Below are 19542 nucleotides of genomic sequence, written 5' to 3'. Positions count from 1 at the left end.
TGCCTGCGTTAGTCAGTGAGCCAAGCCTCATTGTGCGTCTCTTCACCTCCCTGTGCCCTGTCCTGCTGCATGTGCCCAGTGGCAGCTTGGCCATGGCTACCCAACTGGCAGGACAGGGCACCCACAGGCAACCATCGGATTTGGTGGCCATGGCCATGGGCAGCCTCCCACACCCCTCAGTGCTGCAGTGCAGTGGTGAGCACCCACCGCTGGCACCCACCCTGTGCAGGCTCGTGGTGGTTGCTCTCACTGCAGCCACCATCCTGGGTCGTGCTGGGTCTGACCACATCCTTGTCTTTGCCCCCATCCTGGCGATGCACACCCACACTGCCCAGTCCAGCCATGGGGTGGGGACGGGGAGTGGGACCGTGGTGAACCATGCTGGGCATGAACATGGCCAAGTACACACAGGCTTTGCTGGAGAGAACTGAAGCTGGTTCTGCCCTGGCTGGTCCTGCACAGGACCCACCAGTGTGCCGCGGTGGGTCCCACTTGCTCAGGATCAGCCATCTCTGATCTCCACAGCTGCAAGTCCCACCCTGCGGTAAGACCCGTCTGCACAGGTACAGGCTGGCCACACTCTAGCACCTGAACAAAGCGGCTTCCTTTGCTGAGGATGTATTTTTGACACAAGAAAAACGTGCCCTAGTACAGCATCTGAGCCTTACAGGATTTTCCTGCCTTTACTAGGCCTGACCGGCAGAGCTTGTTCAGAATACAGGCAGGAAATACACTCCAACAGCGAGGTATGTTTTCCTCACAAAGTGCTTAAAGGTTTTGCAGGGCTGCATATGCTCACCCTGCTGAGATCTGCTTTGGCGAAGCCGCGGCACACCGTGCTTGCCGTAGGTTGAAGAGGTGGCCGTGCCCAGCCCACCCAGCAGACACAGACGCCCATGCAAGCGATGGGAGCCGCAGCTTTTCTCCTGGTGCCTCCTGGTGCCTTGGCTCAGAGTCGCCCGGTGCTGCAGACCCACCTCCTGGGCAGGCTGGACACGAGGGGAATTTAGGGATCAGCCATACGCCTGAGCACAGTGGCTACAAACGGGATGTGAGAAGGAGGGACATCCCCGCTCCTGCCCCATCACCCCTGCACTTCTCTGGGAGCCCAGTTCTTGAGGCAGTGGCTCTGCAGAGGCTCCCTGCATCTTGTGGCAAGATGTTTGGTCTTCTTTCCCCAAATATCCCCTTGCTCTGCCTCCCCATAGGCTGAAAGGCTACACTGCAGCTGGAGAAGGCACAGATGGGAAGAAGGAGGTTTTTGGGGGTCCAGGCTGTGCTCTCCACCAGAAGGATGGGAGCCTGGCAGAACAGAGCAGCAGTGGGTGAAGAGAGTGGGCTGAGCACAGAGCAGAGATGGGAGGGCACAGGGAGCTGAGCGGGTCTGGCAGCCACCACAGGGGTGACAGGGAGTCTCTCCAGTCCGATTGCACCATGCAGATCCCAGCAAGAGATGAGTCAGGACCTGTTCCGGGTAAGGGCGTTTCCTCTCTCCAACAGTTCTCCACCTCTCTTTGTCATCGGAGAGCCTTGTGATTGCATAAATACAATGTCTCCAAAATACAACAGCTAAACTCAATAAATCCTGTCAGGAGGAATATTTGGTTTACTGCCCCATTGCTGAGCAGCCATGCAGAGTGCTCAGACCCTACCATCTGCTCAGAGAGTTTGTTTTGTTCGAGTCCCAGGTGGGAACTGCCCCTGTGCTGTTCTGGGGATGCACACGCTGCTGGAGTCCGCAGGAAAGTCCATACTGCCAAGCTCCTCCCTGCTTGGGGTGCAGATGCCCTTGCATGTGCAGCCTCTCATCCAGGAATAACTGCAGATCTTGTGAAGATGATGGGGCTGCAGGGGTGCAGTACCCCAGCCAAGCTGGCAAGACCTGGGGCAAACGCGGCCCCTCTGGCAGAGCACCCCCACCTTGCACTGAAACACTGGTTTCCAGCTACAAGAGAGAGTAAGACACCAGGCTGCTAAGTCATGAGCAGGAGCCCACATCTGGCCCAGCCACGGAAACAGCTGCTTCATCAAATGGGTGTTTGGCACTAAGTCCAGCCCAGAGCAGGATCTCCGGCACCTCTCTGTGTCCAGTGGCAGGGGGCAGTAACTCCTGGGGGAGGGGGAGCAGGGAAAGGGGACTGGGTAGCCCCATGAACAGGTCCAGAGGAGCAGGACTCAAGAGTTGATAGGGAGGAAGTGGAAGGCCAGACCTGCCTCCTCCCCATCACCCAGGGAGTGCAGTCCCAGTGCAACCTGCGGGGTGCTTAAAGCTGCCCCCAGCCAGGTGTGCTGTGAGATGCACAGCAGTGCCTGCTTTTCACTCTGCATCTGGACAGGCAGGTGTTGGATCCTGCACAGCAGAAACACAGCACAGGAGCTCATACAGGCTTCAGGGACCTGTCCTTTGAGAAAGCCCTGCTGCTGCCACTGTGGCAGGCTGGGCATGGCCACCATCCACCACCAGACAGCCCTCCAGCTCCTACTTCAACTGCTGAGGCTGGTGCAAGAAGAGGCACAATGTCCTCCAGCAAAGCTGTGCTGCTAGTCCCGGCTTGGCTGGATGGACACACAACGGGTAAACATGTAAACATCCATCCATCCATCCATCCATCCATCCATCCATCCATCCATCCATCCATCCATCCATCCCAGGGGAAGAGCTGGGAAGAGCCAGAGAAGGGTCTTCGGGGAGACGAGGATGAGCGAACTGAATTTGCGCTTGGAGCTTTATGAATGGCTCCCCCAGCTCCTCCTCCTCCCCGTCCCGCCCCACCCTGCCCTCCCCGGTGCGGCCCCAGCGGTGGCGGCGCGTCCGTGGCAGCGAGCGGCGGTGAGTGCGCGGGGCGGCGGGGCCGAGCGAGACCCCCGGAGCGGGCCCGCTCTGTGCGCTCCGCCCGGGGACCGCCCGGCCCGGCTCGGGACTGCGCGGCGGGCGGTGCCGGGCAGATCCTGCTCCCAGCGGCCCGGGCTGAGCCACGAAGCTCCGCTCCGGCCGCTCCAGGAGCCCCGCCGGGAGCGGGGCCGCCTCCCCGGGCGGGACTGAGGCTCGTCCCCATCCCCGTCCCTTCTCACCCGTCTCCGGCCGGGGCTCCCGCTGCCGTACGAACGTCGCAGCAGGGCAGGGGGCTGACGGGAATCCACCCTCCGTCCAGCTTGGGGCTGTGGGGGCGTATTTTTTCTTGCTGTTTTCTCTGGTTTCTGGTGGGTTTCCTTGTGTCCCGCGCACGCCCCTGGACAGGAGCTCCCCCGTGTGTTCCTCCTCCTTTCTCCTGAAATGGGGGGAGACCGTGGAAATCGGGCACTTGTGAGGATGGGTTTGAGGAGGAGAAGCTGGTACAGTTTCTTTTTCTTTGGAGGCTGGGCAGCAGCAAGAGTTTGCCAGAGGGGGGATGTTGCTAGTGATTTTGGGGTTGATCTGTGCCTAAAAGGGAATGGAGACCTTTTTGATAGCAACCATCTAACAGAAGAGAGAGCAGCACCGGGCTGGTCTGTGTGGTGAAGTGAGGCAGGTGTGTGCATCTCCATCTTCTGTAGCCTGAGGGCAGATGGGCTTGAGAGCTGTCAGGCACAGCGACAGCAGAAGGTGTTTTTGAGCAGCATGGCTCAGGGTCATCTCTCCACTGGGGTCTGTTCTTTTGTGGAATTGCTGTCAGCTTCATGCTCTGGAGTTAATGCAGTTTCCTCCTGTTTGTGAGGAGACACCTGTGCACTGCAATTAGCTCAGGTGGCTGTGATAAATGGGACCAGACAGGCCCACTCACAAGTCTGGATGCTTATGTCCATAGCCAAGGTTGTGATGTTACGGTCCCACTGTCACTTCACCTAGAAAACGGCAGGTTTCCACCACACAGCAGTCACCCCTTTGGGCTGCTGTCCTCATCAGCTGTGATTTTAAGCAGCTGGAGGGTTAGGTGTGGTCCTGATTGTCAGCCGGGTGTGGATGTGGCCAAACTCCAGTGTCAGTGCTGGTAAGCATTGCATGGGCTGGAAACCTCTGCATGTCTGATCTCAGCTGGCCAAAGACTGCAAGGAGGTCAAGTAAAACCCCACTGCTTATTCTGCAGAACTTACTCCACATCTGCCGGAGCTGCAGCAGGGTTGGTTAGTGGTCAGTGGAGCTCCTCTGCAACACATGCGACAACAATCCAGCCAAACCCGTGTATCCTCTCCTCCACTCTCACCTTGATGTAGAAGATGGTTACTGTAATCGTTAGTACCATTTTGTGTTAATTCTCCTAGAATAAATTGTACTCAGGGAAATAACTATTAATGCAAACATTGCACAACTTTCAGTGTTCATACAGGTCTCACTGAAAACTGCTGGCTTTGTCCCATGGCAGTTGCTATTATCCATTTTGATAAACCTCTGAAGAAATACAGGGAGGGAAAACTATGGGGTTTTAAGGCTCTTAAATGTCACTGGTGTGTCTCTGTGTTTCCTAACAATCTTCTTTCCTCGCACTCCTCCCCTGCCCCAACTTTTAAAGGAGCTGAGCTGGAAAATCTCTTGATCAAGTCACACCCTTTTCATTCTGATTTTTGTGGGATCGCTGCTTTGCTTTGCAAACCAGAACTCCCTGAAGAAGTGTGCCTGCCTCTGCCAGGGCCTCTGCCAGGGAGCGCCCAGATCAGGCACTTTGGGTTTCTGTCCTGCAACAGCCAGTTGCTGGCAGCTTCCTTCTGTGCTCTGTGTGTGGCTGTGCGAAGGACAGCCCCTCTCTCTCCTAGATTTGAACTGAGACAACAATCCCAGCCTCCATCATGGGAGATATCTGGCTGGTTGGATTGATGGTACTTGTATATGTCTGGTTTCCCAAGGCTGCTGCTCAGAATCTCATAAAAAACCCCAGGGACCAGAAAACAGAACATACCCTCTTGATTAATGAAGTAAACGCTGACAGCCCAGGAGAGGACACTTCTGAGTTTGTGGAGCTCTATCACACCAGCGGTCAAACAGCCCGCTTGGATGGCTACTATCTGGTCTTCTACAATGGCAATGGAAACCAAGCCTACAAAGTTTTAAACCTCCAGGGCCAAGTTACTAACAGCCAAGGGTTCTTTCTTGTTGGCTCCTCTTCTGTGAGCCCTGCTATAGTTATCCCTAAGAACACTGTCCAGAATGGCCCTGACGCGATTGCTCTCTACTATGGAAAAGGGAACTACAAGGAGGGCATGAGTGTCACAAGTTATGGACTAGTAGATGCCGTGGTCCACAAGATTAAGAAGACGGACAGAGCAGATACACTGGTGAAGGTACTGACCCCTGGCAGAGATGCTTTCCTGGAAGACTCCACCTTCAGGACCATGGATGAGTCAATAGAAAGGTGCCGCGGGGCAGATTCTCAGTGGATCTTCCAAGTGGCCTTGCCCACCCCAGGTACAGACAACCACTGCATCCTAACTTCTCAGCTGAATGCATCTGCCGTCCTGATCAGTGAGGTCTTTGCTGCCTCTTCTTCTGAAGAGTTCGAGTTCATAGAGCTTCAGGGTCCCCACTCCACCGAGCTGAGGGACATCGTTCTGGTGCTGATCGATGGTCAGACCAAAGACATTTATTTCACCATGGACGTTTATGGCAAAACCTCACTGGATGGGCTGCTTCTGATTGGTCCAGCACAAAGCAAAACCCCAGGTAAGGACTGTGTTTTGATGATTACCTGCGGGATTTTGATGACTAGCTGGGGGAGAGATCAGCCAAGTTTCAGGCTGGAGGATCCTGTTGTTTTATGCCATGGTTTGCTTGTATCTTTAGTTGTTGTGTGGTACAATACCTTAATGTCCTAGAAATGCTTCCACAGGAGAAGTAACTAAGTATGCCTAGAAATGGGAAAGCTTAGGAGGGCTCTGACAGAGGTTTCAGAAATGTGAGTAGCCTGAAGAAAGTGGACAAGGCTCAATTTCTTACTCTTTCTCCTGGTACAAGAACTGAAGGGCATCAAAAGAAGGCAGAAGGAGATGGCTTCAGGACAAACAAACGGAGGCAGTATGTCTCGCAGGGCTGGTAGACTTGCAGAGCTCCAGGTAAGGGACCTCATGGAAGTCAGAAGCCCACGTGGAGGACATGGTTCTGCTCCCAGCCCTGTGGCCAGGGTGCCAGAGGGCCTTGACAGCACCACATCTCCTTGACGTGTCTTTCTTTACACATAAACTGGTGGTCATTCCCAGCAGATACAGACTCTTTTCTCGAAAAAGCACAAGGGCTTTTCTTTTATTGCACCATCTGCAGATGTAGGTCGCGTGCATCAGCTGTATGAAGCTGCAATCTAAACTTCCTCCCAACATTCAAGATTTCTTCCAGGCCACCAGAGGAGGAAGAAATATCTTGTTATTTTGGGCACCTCTAAAGAAGATTTTGGCAGCTGGAGACACTAGCTCTGCAGATGTCTTGTGTAATTCACTGACTCATGATTTCTGCGTCAGGGAGTATATTCATCCCTTACAAAGCTGGTTGCTATAAAAATTGAAAAACTTTTGCAACTAAAACTTTTTTTTTCTTTTTTTTTTTTTTTTAAGAAATTGAGCTCCTTTTTACAATTCAAATTGCTCCAAATTGCTCCAAATTCTTTGTCACCACAAGTAGAGGAGCTGATTGTCCACTTGAGCTCTGCATTTCTCACCAGGAAAGATCCCCTGGATGAGCTGGGGCTGTTAGCAGTCAACAGCCAGGAGGGTTCAAAAAAGCGACATGAAAGCACAACCAGCTTGCAGACTAAGAAATGTTTAAAGATTATGCTTAACTGTCCCTCAGGCTCACTCAAGACAAGAAGGTGACTGGAGATATGCTTTGGTATTTTTTCCAATGAGGCTTTGTCAGGATGTCTCAAGCATACTGCATACACATTTTAGTGGAAAGTTTTCCCCAAAAAACACCCAATGACACTGTAATTACATTTTAATTGCCTTAAAAGGATACTGTCATAGTGACTCTGTGAGAAGCTAACCGCTTGATTTAACCTAACCACTTCAGATTTGGGACAGGAGCTCTTAAAATGGCCCTGACTGTTAGTCCTGGTTTTGTAAGGTTTGTCTCCCTGTCGCCGCAGAGAACTTCAAGCTGTGAGAGCACTGGAGCAAAAGCCCTCCCTTGATAGATGCCAGTGTGAAAATTTTCAAATGAATCATAGGATGGTTTGGGTTGGAAGGAACCTTTAAAGATCATCTAGTCGCACCCCACCTGCTGTGAGCAGGGACATCTTTCACTAGATCAGGTTGTTCAAAGGCCCATCCAACCCAAGTTTGAGCACTTTCAGGGACAGAGCATCCACAACTGCTATGGGCAACCTGTTCCAGCATCTCATCACCCTCATCATAAAAACGTCTTCCTTATTCTTCTAATCTAGATCTACCCTCTGTCAGTTTAAAAACATTACCCTTGTCGTATCAGTACAGGCTCTAGTAAGAAGTCTCTCATCTTATAAACACTATTTAAGTATTGAAAGGCCACAATAAGGTCTTCTGGAGTCTTCTCTCATCCAGGTTGAACAACCCCAACACTGTCAAGCATTTCTTCATGGGAGAGGTTCTGTCCCTTCACATGCAGGTGCCGTGGTGGTACATCTCAAGGCGTAACCACTTCTTACCCTTCTGCCTCTCATGTGATTCCTCCTGTAGTGTTTGTTCCCTTGAGCCATTTATGCAGGGAGAAGATGTGTCAGCAGTCTGCTGGTTTTTAATAGCCCCAGCAGTTCCTACAGAGTGCTGGGAAAATAGCTCGTGAAAGGAACAGTAAATATGTGGAAGGAAATTGGGAAGCTCATGAAATTAGAAAGCTCCACCAAACCTCAACCTTAATTCTGAGTGCTGCTATCTTGGGGCTTTGCTGAATATGTGTGTATGTGTAGAGTAAAAAAAAACCATGGACTGTTAAATGCTGGAATAAAATGTAAATTATTCAATATTTTTGTGTACTATTGAAGCAACTGCTACAGGAAAGGTTAGTGGATTTTGCAGATCTCTTTTAGAATTAAAAAATTATTTTACTGTAATCAAAGTCACATCAGCAATTGCTTTCTAGTTCCCCTGTTTATGCATAACTCAGCTCATCTGTTCACAGAACCAGAATAGGAGGATGAACTCTGCTCCCATTTCCTCCTCCAGCCTCCTTCACACTGTGGATCTGGCCACGAATGGGGAAATTCAAGCTGAGCAAGTGTGAGAAGTGTTAGTGAGCAGAAAGATGCAGCAGCAGAAGCCAAATTTGTAATAGTCAGACAACCCCAGACACTTTCTGAGTTCCTGTGTCTTGCTGTCCAGGACCAAAGAGATGCTGGTTTCCTACATAGGGGGTATCGCTCATGTGTTGCTTACATGCCATCATTGTTCCTTTCCTTGCTGGTGTGCAGTGGATCTCTCGTTCCCGGAGAATGTCACCCGTCCTGTCCTCAGAGGTGGCCCCAATGCCATTGCCCTCTACAGAGGCAACAGCAGAAGCTTGGTCCTGGGGATGGTGCTGCCGGTGACTGGCCTGTTGGATGCTTTCGTGTACACAAGCAATGAGGAACCCAACTCTGAGCTGTTGGAGACCCTGACCCCTGGCAGACCTGCCTACAAGGAACAGCGGTGAGAGGCCGGGCGTGGCTGGGAGGAGGTTTGGCACCAGAGTCACCCCTGCCTGCTGTTCCAAACCCAAGTATGGAAGATGAGTGCCATCTCCAGACCAGGGTCAGCGGGGTTGGGAAAGGGTGTAGTTTACTCCCATGACAGGGTCAGCACTTATTCACAGCATATTCCTATTCCTTCCTTTGCTCGTCTTCCTCCCACTTATGAAATAAAACCTGCACTTGTCCCATAATGAGGTGATCTCCTTCTCTGAGGAGGTCTGAGCAGTTCTGCTCCATGCAGCTCCTCAGAGTGGGACTTCATAGAATCATAGAGCAGTTTGTGTTGGAAAGAACCTTGAAAGGTCATCTAGTCCAACACCCAGTCATGCTCCTCACCTTTGAGTTGAAGGCTGTTGCTCAAGCATTTCTTCTTCAGGTGCTGCCTTTCCAGTTTCTCTAGCTGCACCCCACCATTCTTCTCAGTGGTCCCAGGCTGAGCATGAGTCTGCCTGTAGTATCTGCCTGACTTTAGATCAGTCAAAAAAGTAGCCAGTGCTAGAAGAAAAAGGGTTGGATGAAGCCTGTGCTCTTCTCTCTCAAGATTTAGTGAGCTCTTGGGCTTTTTTTTCTTTTTTTTTTTTTTTTTTTCTGAGACAAGGAGGTACTGATGAGGATGGAATATCTCTCCAAACCTCATGAAGGGAGAAGACTATAAGCGCTTGGTTTCACCCTTTGGTGCAGGCGGGTGTGACTGGTGGATGAAGAGGACTCAGGCCTTTGGCTGACAGGTCATATTTTCTTTCATTTGCATGTCTTTCTCTTGCAGGCACCAGCTAGGAAATATGTCCATGAGCCAGTGCAACTGCTGCTCTGTGACCCGGGACTCCTTGTCCTACGTCCTCAGCAGGCCCACCCCTGGCAAGTTCAATGACTGCCCCAGCAAACGCTTCAGCCAGACTCTCTCCTTCTGCCTTCGTGTAGCAGGTGGGTGTTGGTTATTCCTGCTTCTGCAGGCAGGACCTCCGAAGGACAAGAGCAGGTGCACAAAGCCAGAGCTGTCCAGGGAGACCACCCAGAGTTGTGCTGAGTTGTGTAAATGTAACACCAAAGAAAACACAGCTAGGATATCTGATAATTTTCTGCAATATTTTTCTTCATGGCAACCCATGCCAAGCTGAGCTTCTCCAGTTTTCATTCCCACACTCATCTGTTCTGGCGGAAGTGAAGACCTTAGGCCCTCTGAATGATATCAGGAGCTGAGCTGCACCCATCCCAGAATGAGCTGGATCCTGTGACTGGGGCTGCACTGCCTGGGCAACAGCTGGCTTTTTGTTTCCTAGATTGCCAGGACTGGCTCCTGAAGTCTGAAGAGATTTTGATTGCTCTGGTCCAGGCCCTTGATGAATCATGCAGCTGTGGGGTCTCTGCTGTGTACTTCAAAGGTGAGCTGGGTAGGAGCAGGGCAGTCCAGGGACCTCCGGTGATTAATGCCCATTTGCTTCTGATTTTCAGCCCTGTATTCCCTGTTGCATTGAGTCCTCTTGGCTCAGATCCCAGCTAATTTGAAGTTGGTGCTGATGACAGAAATGTCGAGTGTCAGGCAGAGCATGGTGCTGTTCTTCCATGTTCTGCAGAGTGCTCCCATCTGCAGCTCCACCAACACACATCAGTGCTCCTCCGCAGACCACCAGCTATTTTGACCTTGAGCATTTGCAGTCAAACAGATGTGGCAACAGGGTTGACATCCCAACTAGGAATTTGTTGCCTGCTTGGCATTATGATCCATATGAACTAAGCCAAGTTTCAGCAGAAATGCAAGTGACCTTACTGGTCTGTGTTGCTTTTCTGATGTCCCTGCTAGGTTAGTGTGTGAGTATGATGAGCAGATGCAGACGCCTGAAGAGAAGAGCCAGCAGTGTTATGTCAGCTTATGTTTAGACTACCCCCAAAGAGACCATTCTGTTCACTGTTGGGACTACAAGGGTTCGAAAGGGTGAGGACAGTATCTGGGTGTGCTGTGTGACTTGGTCCCAGGATGTCCCTTGGCACAGGCAGAGCTCACAGCATTGTGCAGATGGCATGAGCTGCCCCAAGTCAGCCTGACCGGGAGGACAGCGGTGGTAGAGATGAGCTGGTGAGCTCTGTCTCTCTTCCAGGAGAAAGTGGGTCTTTGGCAGCATGGGGAAACTGAGGCAGTTCTCTGCTTGCCTCTGCAGAGCCAAAGGCAGCCTGCCAGGACCTGGGGCTTGTGCTCACCACTCTGCTGACTGCTAAGTCAGAGGACCAGCTGAGCAGGCTGCTGCTAGCCTTCAAGACCTTCCTAGAGACACCCAGAGTTTTGAGTTTTGACAGAAGAAACATCACAGCAGAAAGCTCCTGCTTCAAGGATCTTAACGTGCCAGACTTGCCTCCAGGTACCAGTCATAATTCTTGCAGGTTGGGGGATACGATGTGTTTGACAGTGGACACGTAGGTTTGGCTCTCCTAGAGGAGGGAAGTGTTCCTTTCTTCATTTCCCCAGGTCTGGCAAAGATCTCTTCCAATTCCACCACATCCAGTTCCTAGAGCCCATATTGCCCATTGTCTGTAATAACAACAAGCTCTGCTGTTATAGCTGGTATTAGCCAGAGTATTTCCCGGGCTCTTCTAAGGAGAGCACACAGATGATAAAAATCTGAGCCAGCACCCTCAGTCCCTCACTCCAGCAAAATAGTGTGCAACGTGTATTTTCCCTGGGGCTCTGTGCTTTGGCCTGTATTTGTGACATTTTTGCTTTCCAAGGTGTCCCATCAGAGATACCCGAAGAGACTCAAGAAACTTCAGTGAAAGTGGCCCAGCTACTCATCAACGAGGTGAACCCAGACAACCCAGGGGGAAGAGAGGATACGGAATACATTGAACTCTTCTACACTGGACGGACACGGTTTGACCTCCAGGGATACTGGTTGGTCCTCTACAATGGTAAAAATAACCGGGCCTACCGGGTGTTGGACCTGTCAGGACACCACACAGATGAGCTGGGTTACTTCTTGGTGGGGAGCAGCGCCGTGAGCCCAGCACCCATGATCAGGCTGCCCCCAAACACCATCCAGAATGGGGCGGATGCTGTGGCTCTCTACTACAGCAACACCAACCGCTATGCGGTGAACATGGCTGTGACTACTGAGGGGCTGGTGGATGCTGTGGTATACACGTCTCGAAGGCCAGAGAAGGCAGAGCAGCTGGTCAAACTGCTGGTACCAGGGCAGAGCATCCTGTATGAAAACGATTCTCACAGCCCTGAGGATGAGTCTCTGAGCCGCTGCCACAGCTTGAGTGCGAAACTCCAGAGCAGTTTCCAGGTGGGTTGATGGCAGATGACCTTTCTCCATCCAGACACTAGAATGGCAGATATGCTTTCTCTATCCACTGTGCTCCTGACAGTAGGGAAAGAGAATTGTTCCAAGTCCCAAGAGTGGGAGTGAAGGCAGTGATGGGGATGTGTGGTGATGGGACCCCACAGTCAGGACAACCCTTGAACAGATGGTGGGAGTGAGGAACAGCCGGTGTGAGTCAGAACCACGTCTTCTTCAGGCCTCACCAGGGACCTGTGAGAGGCACGAACAAGAGGTTAACGCTGTGAGCAGCCATCACTCCACCTGAAGAAATGCAGCAGTGGTGGCAGCAGCTTTTGTGTCTCCCTGCAGGTGGCCATGGTGACACCGCTGAGTGAGAACTTCTGCAGCAGCTCCTCAGCACCAGTCCCTCCTGCCATCCTCATCAGTGAGCTGTGCCTGGCTGGTGGCACTAACCCTGACCGCTTCGTTGAGCTGCAGGGGAAGCCTGGCACCAGCCTGGGAGGGCTCTGCCTAGTCTTCTTCTCAGGGAAGGAGGCCAAGGCACAGGCCAGTGTCCCGCTGAGGGGCACCATCGGAGCCACAGGGCTGTTCGTGTTTGCACTGGATGGAGGGCACGGTGAGGCAGATGGCATGGACCTCGTGTGTGGTCTGTCTTCAAACAAATGGGCAGGTTGAGCAGCTTTGAGGAAAGGGATGGAGGAGGGTGCATGGCATGGGGAAGAACTCTTCCTTGCCTTTCCTGTCCGTTATTCCTGTTTTTTCTCTCTTTGTTCTGCCTCTGCTGTTCCATCACACTCCAGCCAAGAAGGTGCTTAATCCCACTCCATGCCTCTGCTGAGCTCCTCGGGCAGGGAGGACTGTAAACTCCTCCTGCCAGTACCAAGACAAAGGGGTTTTCAGGAGAAGCAAGGTCTACCACGACAATGGGGCTATTCACTAATGCCATGCTCACTGATGCTCACTGAGCCCTGCAGTGCTGCTGCCTCCTCCTGGTCCTGAGGTGGTGTTTCCTCAGCACATTCATTTATCTAGATTTATTTTTTGTTCATCTTAAATTCTGGCTGGTCTGTATGAAGAGGACTCTGCATCCCAGAGGAACCTTGATCTTTTTGGAAATGTGTGTTCACAGCAAGGAGTTGCTATTTTTCAGCTTTACTTGGCCTCAGTTACCACCATTATTTTGTCTTCCATTTCTGTTCTTGGAGTTCTCCATGTATACAGGTTGTCCTGTCAGGTTCAAGGCTCAGCCTAACACTATCTCGATGTTCACCCCACTTATTCCCCTGGCATTTCCAGATGGCACAAACCTGACTTTCAAGGACATCTCTGCTGCTAGTGAAGGCTCCAGTGCTATTGCTGTGTACAGCACCAGCTTGATTCCTGGAGACACAAAGGCAACATCAGAGAACCTGGTGGATGCCTTGGTTTACACATGTGAGCCCAGCACAGCTGGAGGACACTTGGACTTCCTTGGACCATCTTATGCTGTGCCCTGCAAGGATGACAGGTGAGGTCGCTTCTCTGGGAAAATGTCTTTGGGTTCTCTGCACCCAGAGCCTCCACCTGGCATGTCGCTGAACTTGCTGCCTTGTCCTGCACCCTGCATGGCTGAATGCATTCATCAGCACTGTGATGAAAAACAGAGAGGTGGGTAGCACATTGCAATGGAAAACATTTCCCCACCCTCGGTGTAGGGAATTGAACTTTGTTCCTCCAGTGCTCACTTAACTTGCTTCCCTCAAGGGATGTGTATGGCATCACATGAAGGAATGCAGCCTTTACAGATAGCAGCTGCATATGCTTCTTTGCCAAATTTTTTCTTAAAAAAAAAACCAACAAAAAAAAACCCACAATAACAACAACAACAATCTCTGTGAGCAGCAGAGCAAAATAAAACCCAACATCCCTTTCACTCCTAGATGGACTCAAAACCAAATAGGGCTGGGACTTTCTCTTGGTGGGAACACTAGCAGACTTCCTCTTTTAATTCAATCTGTGCTCCTTAAGTCCTCTACTCCACTGTTCCACCTGGTATGTGACAGGAGGTTCAGCGTTCATAGCCTCCCCTACAAGCACACATGCACAGCGTGCAGCCCCACACCTGCAGTTTTCCTGGGATACTGAGATCACTGGCTTCTGTCTGGCTGAAACATTGTGCTGAAGCCTCACCGGAGTGGTTGTTCATAACGCCAGGGCAGTGGCTTGTTGGGAGAGCTCACATGAGTTGACTCCAGGCAGCCTCTGTCAGTCGAGCCCTGAACAACCATGTCCAGAAAAGCTGGTTCCTGACACCATGACCAAGTCTGTAAGCCCTGGTGTGGGAAGGGAGGCAATAGGTTAGTGAAATGCAGGGGCAGGTATTGTGTAGCTTGGAAAACTCCTTATCCTCGAGGACAAACTCTTAATTTTGGGAGGCTGGCTGTAGTGAGGCAGCAATCTTACTCCTACAGAAGCCAGTCACACCGAATAGGTTTGCTCTGGCCAAGCCCAGGTCCTCTCCAACTGGAGGGGTTGGCTGAATCCATCTCTGTGATGGTTCTTTTAAAGTTCATTTCAGTTCTATCTCCAGCAAACTCTCCATCATCCCCAGCAACATCAGGAACTGGGGCCTGGAAGGGATTTGTGGTTGGAGGAGGGAGGAAAGGTGTGTGACATGTTGGTGAGCTCTGACTCCTCTTCTGGGAACAGGCCCCTGTCCCTGAGCCGCTGTGCCAGCAGCAATGCCAGTGCAGAGCTGCAGTTTGCCATCTCAGACCCTACACCTGGTCTGCAGAACAGCTGTCCCCAGGACACCTTCGCGGTGGATCTCCACCTCTGCCTACTGACACCCAGTGAGTGGATCTGGGTAACCCTACTGGGGTGGGGTGGGAGGGCTGGGCCGGGGGGGACAGGGGCTGACCCCAGCTTCTCATGGGATGGGAGGGGGATGCTGGCAGGGACCCTGCTGCCTCCCAGTTGTGAAAGGGGATGTGCTGGGGGAGAGCTGGTACAGACACCCATGTGTTGATGGGATGGTGGACACACCACCAGCCAAAGGGCAGCCTCACTCACAGCTCCAGCGTGTGCTTGTATGAAGGTGGCCACGTACTTCATTTGAGATGTCTCTGCTCAGGCAGGGCCCAGCCCTGCTCATAGGATTTCTTTCTGCAGCATTAATTTGCAGCAATGGCAGGAAGGCCCCCCAAGGTCTCTTGTGATGGTGGGGGCATGGTCAGGGAAGCTACCTGCAAGCCCTCCCGTCGGAGCCCATCCGCAGGATGAAGCTGTGTGGCTCAGTCCTGACACCAGAACCAGCAAGCAGTATAGTGGGGTCTCCAGCCTCTGCAAAGGCCATGCTTGGATCAGCTTGGGGCAGTCAGGACCTCAGTAAAATGAAATGGAGGTTCCTCCTTCAGTGTTCTGAGAGGGGCAGGCAGTGGACCTCTCCTTCCTCTCCCAGCATGGGAGACCACTCTGTACTGGCCTGTGTGGTAGGACATATTGGGGCACATCTCTTCCTCACTCCCCTGGGAGGCTGGTGAAGGAGTGAAGCTGGTGTATGTGGTCATCGAAGGCCAGAAGTGAAGACTGACCCTGCAGGAGCAGGGCAGGGGAGGGTGGGATGCAGGCTCTGGAGAAGCTTTTCTCCTGAGCTCAGGTGTGAAGCCGTGTGTTTTGAAAGGGGCACACAGCTGGGAGCTTAGCCCTGAGCTGCACCAGAAAACCATGTCTCCTTTTCTCCTAGACTGTTCCATGTGGACCCAGCAGCACAGGAGGATGCTGGAAAGCTTGGGAAGGGTCTTGGTGAGCTCCCTAGAGGAGGAGTGCTCCTGCGGCGTCTCTGAGCTCTACCTGCAAGGTTGGTGCCCCGCTCCGCTCTCCTGGTTTGAGATGCCCTCCTCCCTCACCCATCCGCAGCTGCTCATCACCAGGATGGTCCCTTCTCAAGCCAAGCTTGCAGACTTACACTTGAATGAGGGGAACTGGAGGAGCGGTGATGCGTACCTGGGATTTCAGCGAAGAGAGCAGGAGAGAGCCTGACACAAGCTGCTTACTAGAGGAAGGGTAGAGGAAGGGCAAGCTAGAGGGACCATGAGGAATGGGAGTCTCTGATGCGGTGAGATGTCTGCCAGATAAGCTGAATATCCTAAACTCACAAGGCAAAAAACCATTTGCACTCCAGAGGACTCTGGTTCTCAACTCGATCAGACTCCTTCAGTGTCCTTTATTTATTCAAAGTACCAAAGAGTCACTTCTGGAAGTCTTGGAGACCTACAGCTTTTGAAGGATGGGAAGAAGTGTTTCCTGGTTTTTGGCTAGTTTTATAAGGAAATGAAAGCTTCACAGCCATGCTTTGTCTCCTTCACCTAAACACCTTTTTAGCCCTTTGAACTATTTCAGACAACTCTCACCAACACGTAGAGATCATGAAGTTACAAAGTGTAGGACAAAGTATTCTGCTGGGTTGGGAGGACAACTCCAAGTCCTTTTTGTCACTGAAAGAAGGGCTGAGCACATGCTAACCTGCGATGCAGCACGGTAGTGTGATTTCAGAGAGGTGGGGAGAAGATGGTGAAAATTATGGGAGCAGGAGGCTGTTACTGGAGCAGGGCATGAAGTCATAGGAGCAAAGTGTTCCCGAATAGCCAGAGGGTTTCCAGCCACTCAAGACCGTCTCTTGTTTCTCTGCAGAGCTAAGCCTGACTTGCGTGGGCTCCCTGGTGAAGGTCTGGGGCCAGGTGTGGGCTCGGCAGCCAGAGCAGCAGCGGTCCATTGAGACCTGGCTCCAGGGCTTCCTGGCCAGCCCCCACCCTTTCTCCGTGGATGGGAGAGTGCTGAAAACCAGTCCTGAGTGCATCACCCCAAAAAATGCACCATCCGTGTTGCACAGCGATGGTGAGTAGGAAGTGAAGCTAAGCGCGGTGATCTGCTTCCAGCACAAGCGAGTGGGGCTGGGGCCAGGGTCAGGCCACATCTCCACGTGAGAGGGACAATGCAAGGCAAGCTACCAGCGATCTCTGGTGATGCTTCCCAAACACAGCTGCCTTCTAGAAACTGGTGGGTCAGTATGAGAGAAGTAATGATGGTCATTTCCTCCAGTGTGATGGTGCAGTCAGCCCTATCGCACCAATACCACTGGAAGTTTGGGTGTCTACATCATCTCCTGAGACTGAGTGTCACCAGGGAGCCCCTTGCATTTGGAGCTCTTGGGCACACAGCCCAGAAGCCCAGTTGCTCAGAGCAGCAGCTGGCACCCAGGCGGGAGCCGGCCAGAGCTGGGATGGCGTGGGGGGCGCAGCTGGGGGGCTGGAAGTGTAGCTCTCCAGGTCAGGGGGCCAGGACAGCCCAATCTGTTGGTTCCCAGAGAGGCTGTGGGTGCCCCATCACTGGGAGTGTTCAAGGTCAGGTTGGGGTGGGCTTTGAGCAACCTGATCTAGTGAAATATGTCTCTGCCCATGGCAGGGGGTTGGCCTAGATGATCTTTAAAGGTCCCTTCCAACCCATTCTGTGACTCTGATTCGGTGACACCCTGCGCTGGGGAAGGTCATGGTAACAATGTTCTGTTTTTACCCTTGCACCCTCAGCTTCCTTCCAGGGCTGGGAAATAGCCCTGTTTGTCATGGGATCTCTCCTGCTCATCTCTCTGTTGGTCAGCCTGGCAATTTACTTCACCAAAAGGTGAGAAACCACCTTCCCATCTGCCTTGCATCTCTCACCGTCTCCTTCCCCAGTGCTTCCTCTCTAATTGCTGTGCAGGGACACCCTGTCCTTCACTTGGGTGAACACCTACATTCAGATGCTGCATCTGAATGCTCCAATATGTTGCTCCTAATTTTTGCAGAAAAGCCCCTTTGATGGGGCAGACTGCAGGTTCCACAGGAGGTTAAGAGAACAACCAATAAAACCACAGGTAATGCCAGGCGTGTCAGTGGGCACAGTGTACAGGCCATCAGTCTTACATTGTGCTGTGCTGAGAGAGCAGAAAGCTGAAGGCTCATGGCACACAAGGGGCACTGAGAGATGATGCTTTGGCCACAGGGAAGAGTTTTCCTTAGAGCAGGGTGGAAGCAATGGACAGTTTAGGATTAACTTTATGGGAAACAGCTTCCACACTATAACATGACATGATTTTAAATAATTACTTGACATTTCCTAACTTTACCACCAGACAAAGAGCAGCTTAACAGCCAGGCTGTGTGTTTGTCTGAATTAAATACTACTGTGGATGGGTTATCTAACCAGCCCATGGGATTTATTTCCATGATTTTTTGCTGATCTTCTTTCATCATTGCATAGGAGGCTGGTGTGCAAGTGTTGGAAATGAGGAAAGTTCTTAAAATACGTTTGGGGAACAGAAAACTCAATATGCCTTTTTTTTTTTTTTTTTTAAAAAAAAAGGAGTTTAAAAAATACCAGAAGTCAGGTTTAGGGAATCTCTTTCAGAAACCAGCGTGGTTTTAAGTTGGTTTACATGTGCCAGGTGATGGCAGGTGTTCTGCTCCAATTTTTCCCAAAAATGTTAACAGACACCTTAGTAAACTCTGTGCCTGCTGAAGGCTGGTCATCCAGCCTCTTCATTTTAAGTGCAAAGATAAGGTGCAGATTAGCTGCCTCGTGCAAAAGAGCAAGGAGAATGGATCTTGCATTTTTCTTTGTCTGTTGCTTTTCAGATATCCCCGAAATTACACCAACATCGAAATGAATGACCGCGGGGAGATGGCAGCAGACTTCTAGTGCTCCCGGGCACGGCTGCAGCGACAGGGTCTGACAGCACTGGGGCCAGGCACGTGTCTCTGGGGTTGGGGCAGACTGGTTGTCCAGCTGCCCTGTCTACTGGGGTTGCTGCAAGGACCTGCAAAATTCCCAGGTGCATATATACATATATATGTGCGTGTGTATGTACAGCTCTGTGTGTATACAAATACCTGAATTATTTTTACACTTCTGAATCATGACCTCAGACAAAAGGAGTTTAAAGAAACAGGCTGGGGACGACTTCTAGGCAAAGTTTGTGCTAAGCATGGTGACCAGAAAGAAGGAAGCCTGCGTGGCTGATGCAGAGGAATGACATACTCTGTATCCTCTCAACATTCACTGCTGGGTGACGAACCGAGGCAAATGCCAGGCCTCCAGTAGCATCCTCATGTGCAGAGCGGTGGTCTCACTTCATGGGTTTGAGCACCCTGTGCGGCTCCGCACATAGTGGCAGCATCCAAGACAGATCCAGCCTGCTCCCTGGTGGGTGAGGGTTAGATAAAATGAAGAAAGAGACGCCACACTGTTTCTGAACCATGATGTATATAGATTTTTACCGAACAAGGCTCTGCAGAGGGAGGGCACGAAGCATTTCTGTAACTGATCACCACAGCACTGACCCTTGTGAGAGGAAGCCTCGCGTTTTCTTCGAGACTCACCTCCCTGCTGTGTCTTTCTTAGTTGCATCGTCTACTTGCAGGCAACCCGCCTGCACTGCTGAACTCTGGGCACCAGCCAGCTTCAGTGCCAGCCAGGATGGGCAGCACAGCAGGAGTAAGGTCTCAGCTTTCCATTGCCCTTTCTCTTGTGCCAGGCAGCCCCTTTCAGTCAACAGGGCTGAAAACATGAGGCACCAGTGACCTTCTCTGCTGGGTGTCCCACATAATCCTTAGGCAGCTGGCACAGCTGCTGCAAGTTGGTGGTTCTTC

General features: G+C 51.7%; 1 protein-coding gene across 4 annotated transcripts; it reads left to right on the top strand.

Moving 5' to 3' along the window:
• Nucleotides 1–2773: 2773 nt before the first annotated feature.
• LOC309445460 (uncharacterized protein) lies at nt 2774–18667 on the top strand. 4 transcript variants are annotated; one of them, XM_082064296.1, is made up of 15 exons: nt 2791–2830; nt 4065–4209; nt 4488–5632; nt 8343–8559; nt 9367–9524; nt 9881–9982; nt 10757–10954; nt 11322–11881; nt 12227–12548; nt 13175–13385; nt 14567–14709; nt 15603–15716; nt 16550–16753; nt 17443–17536; nt 18529–18667. In XM_082064296.1, the coding sequence occupies exons 3-15, from the start codon at nt 4762–4764 to the stop codon at nt 18590–18592; spliced, it is 3258 nt and encodes a 1085-aa protein (XP_081920422.1). In that variant the 5' UTR covers nt 2791–2830; nt 4065–4209; nt 4488–4761; the 3' UTR covers nt 18593–18667. The 4 variants fall into 4 exon arrangements, with proteins under 4 accessions (XP_081920423.1, XP_081920420.1, XP_081920422.1 ...); XM_082064297.1 differs by lacking the exon at nt 4065–4209 and having other exon boundaries at nt 2774–2830; nt 12227–12494; XM_082064294.1 differs by lacking the exon at nt 4065–4209 and having other exon boundaries at nt 2774–2830.
• The last annotated feature ends 875 nt before the right edge of the window (nt 18668–19542 follow it).

This window comes from Streptopelia decaocto, assembly GCF_964273445.1.
Source record: "Streptopelia decaocto genome assembly, chromosome: 13".
In the NCBI taxonomy this organism is placed as follows: Eukaryota; Metazoa; Chordata; class Aves; order Columbiformes; family Columbidae; genus Streptopelia; species Streptopelia decaocto.
This window is presented reverse-complemented; position numbering and strand designations above follow the sequence as displayed.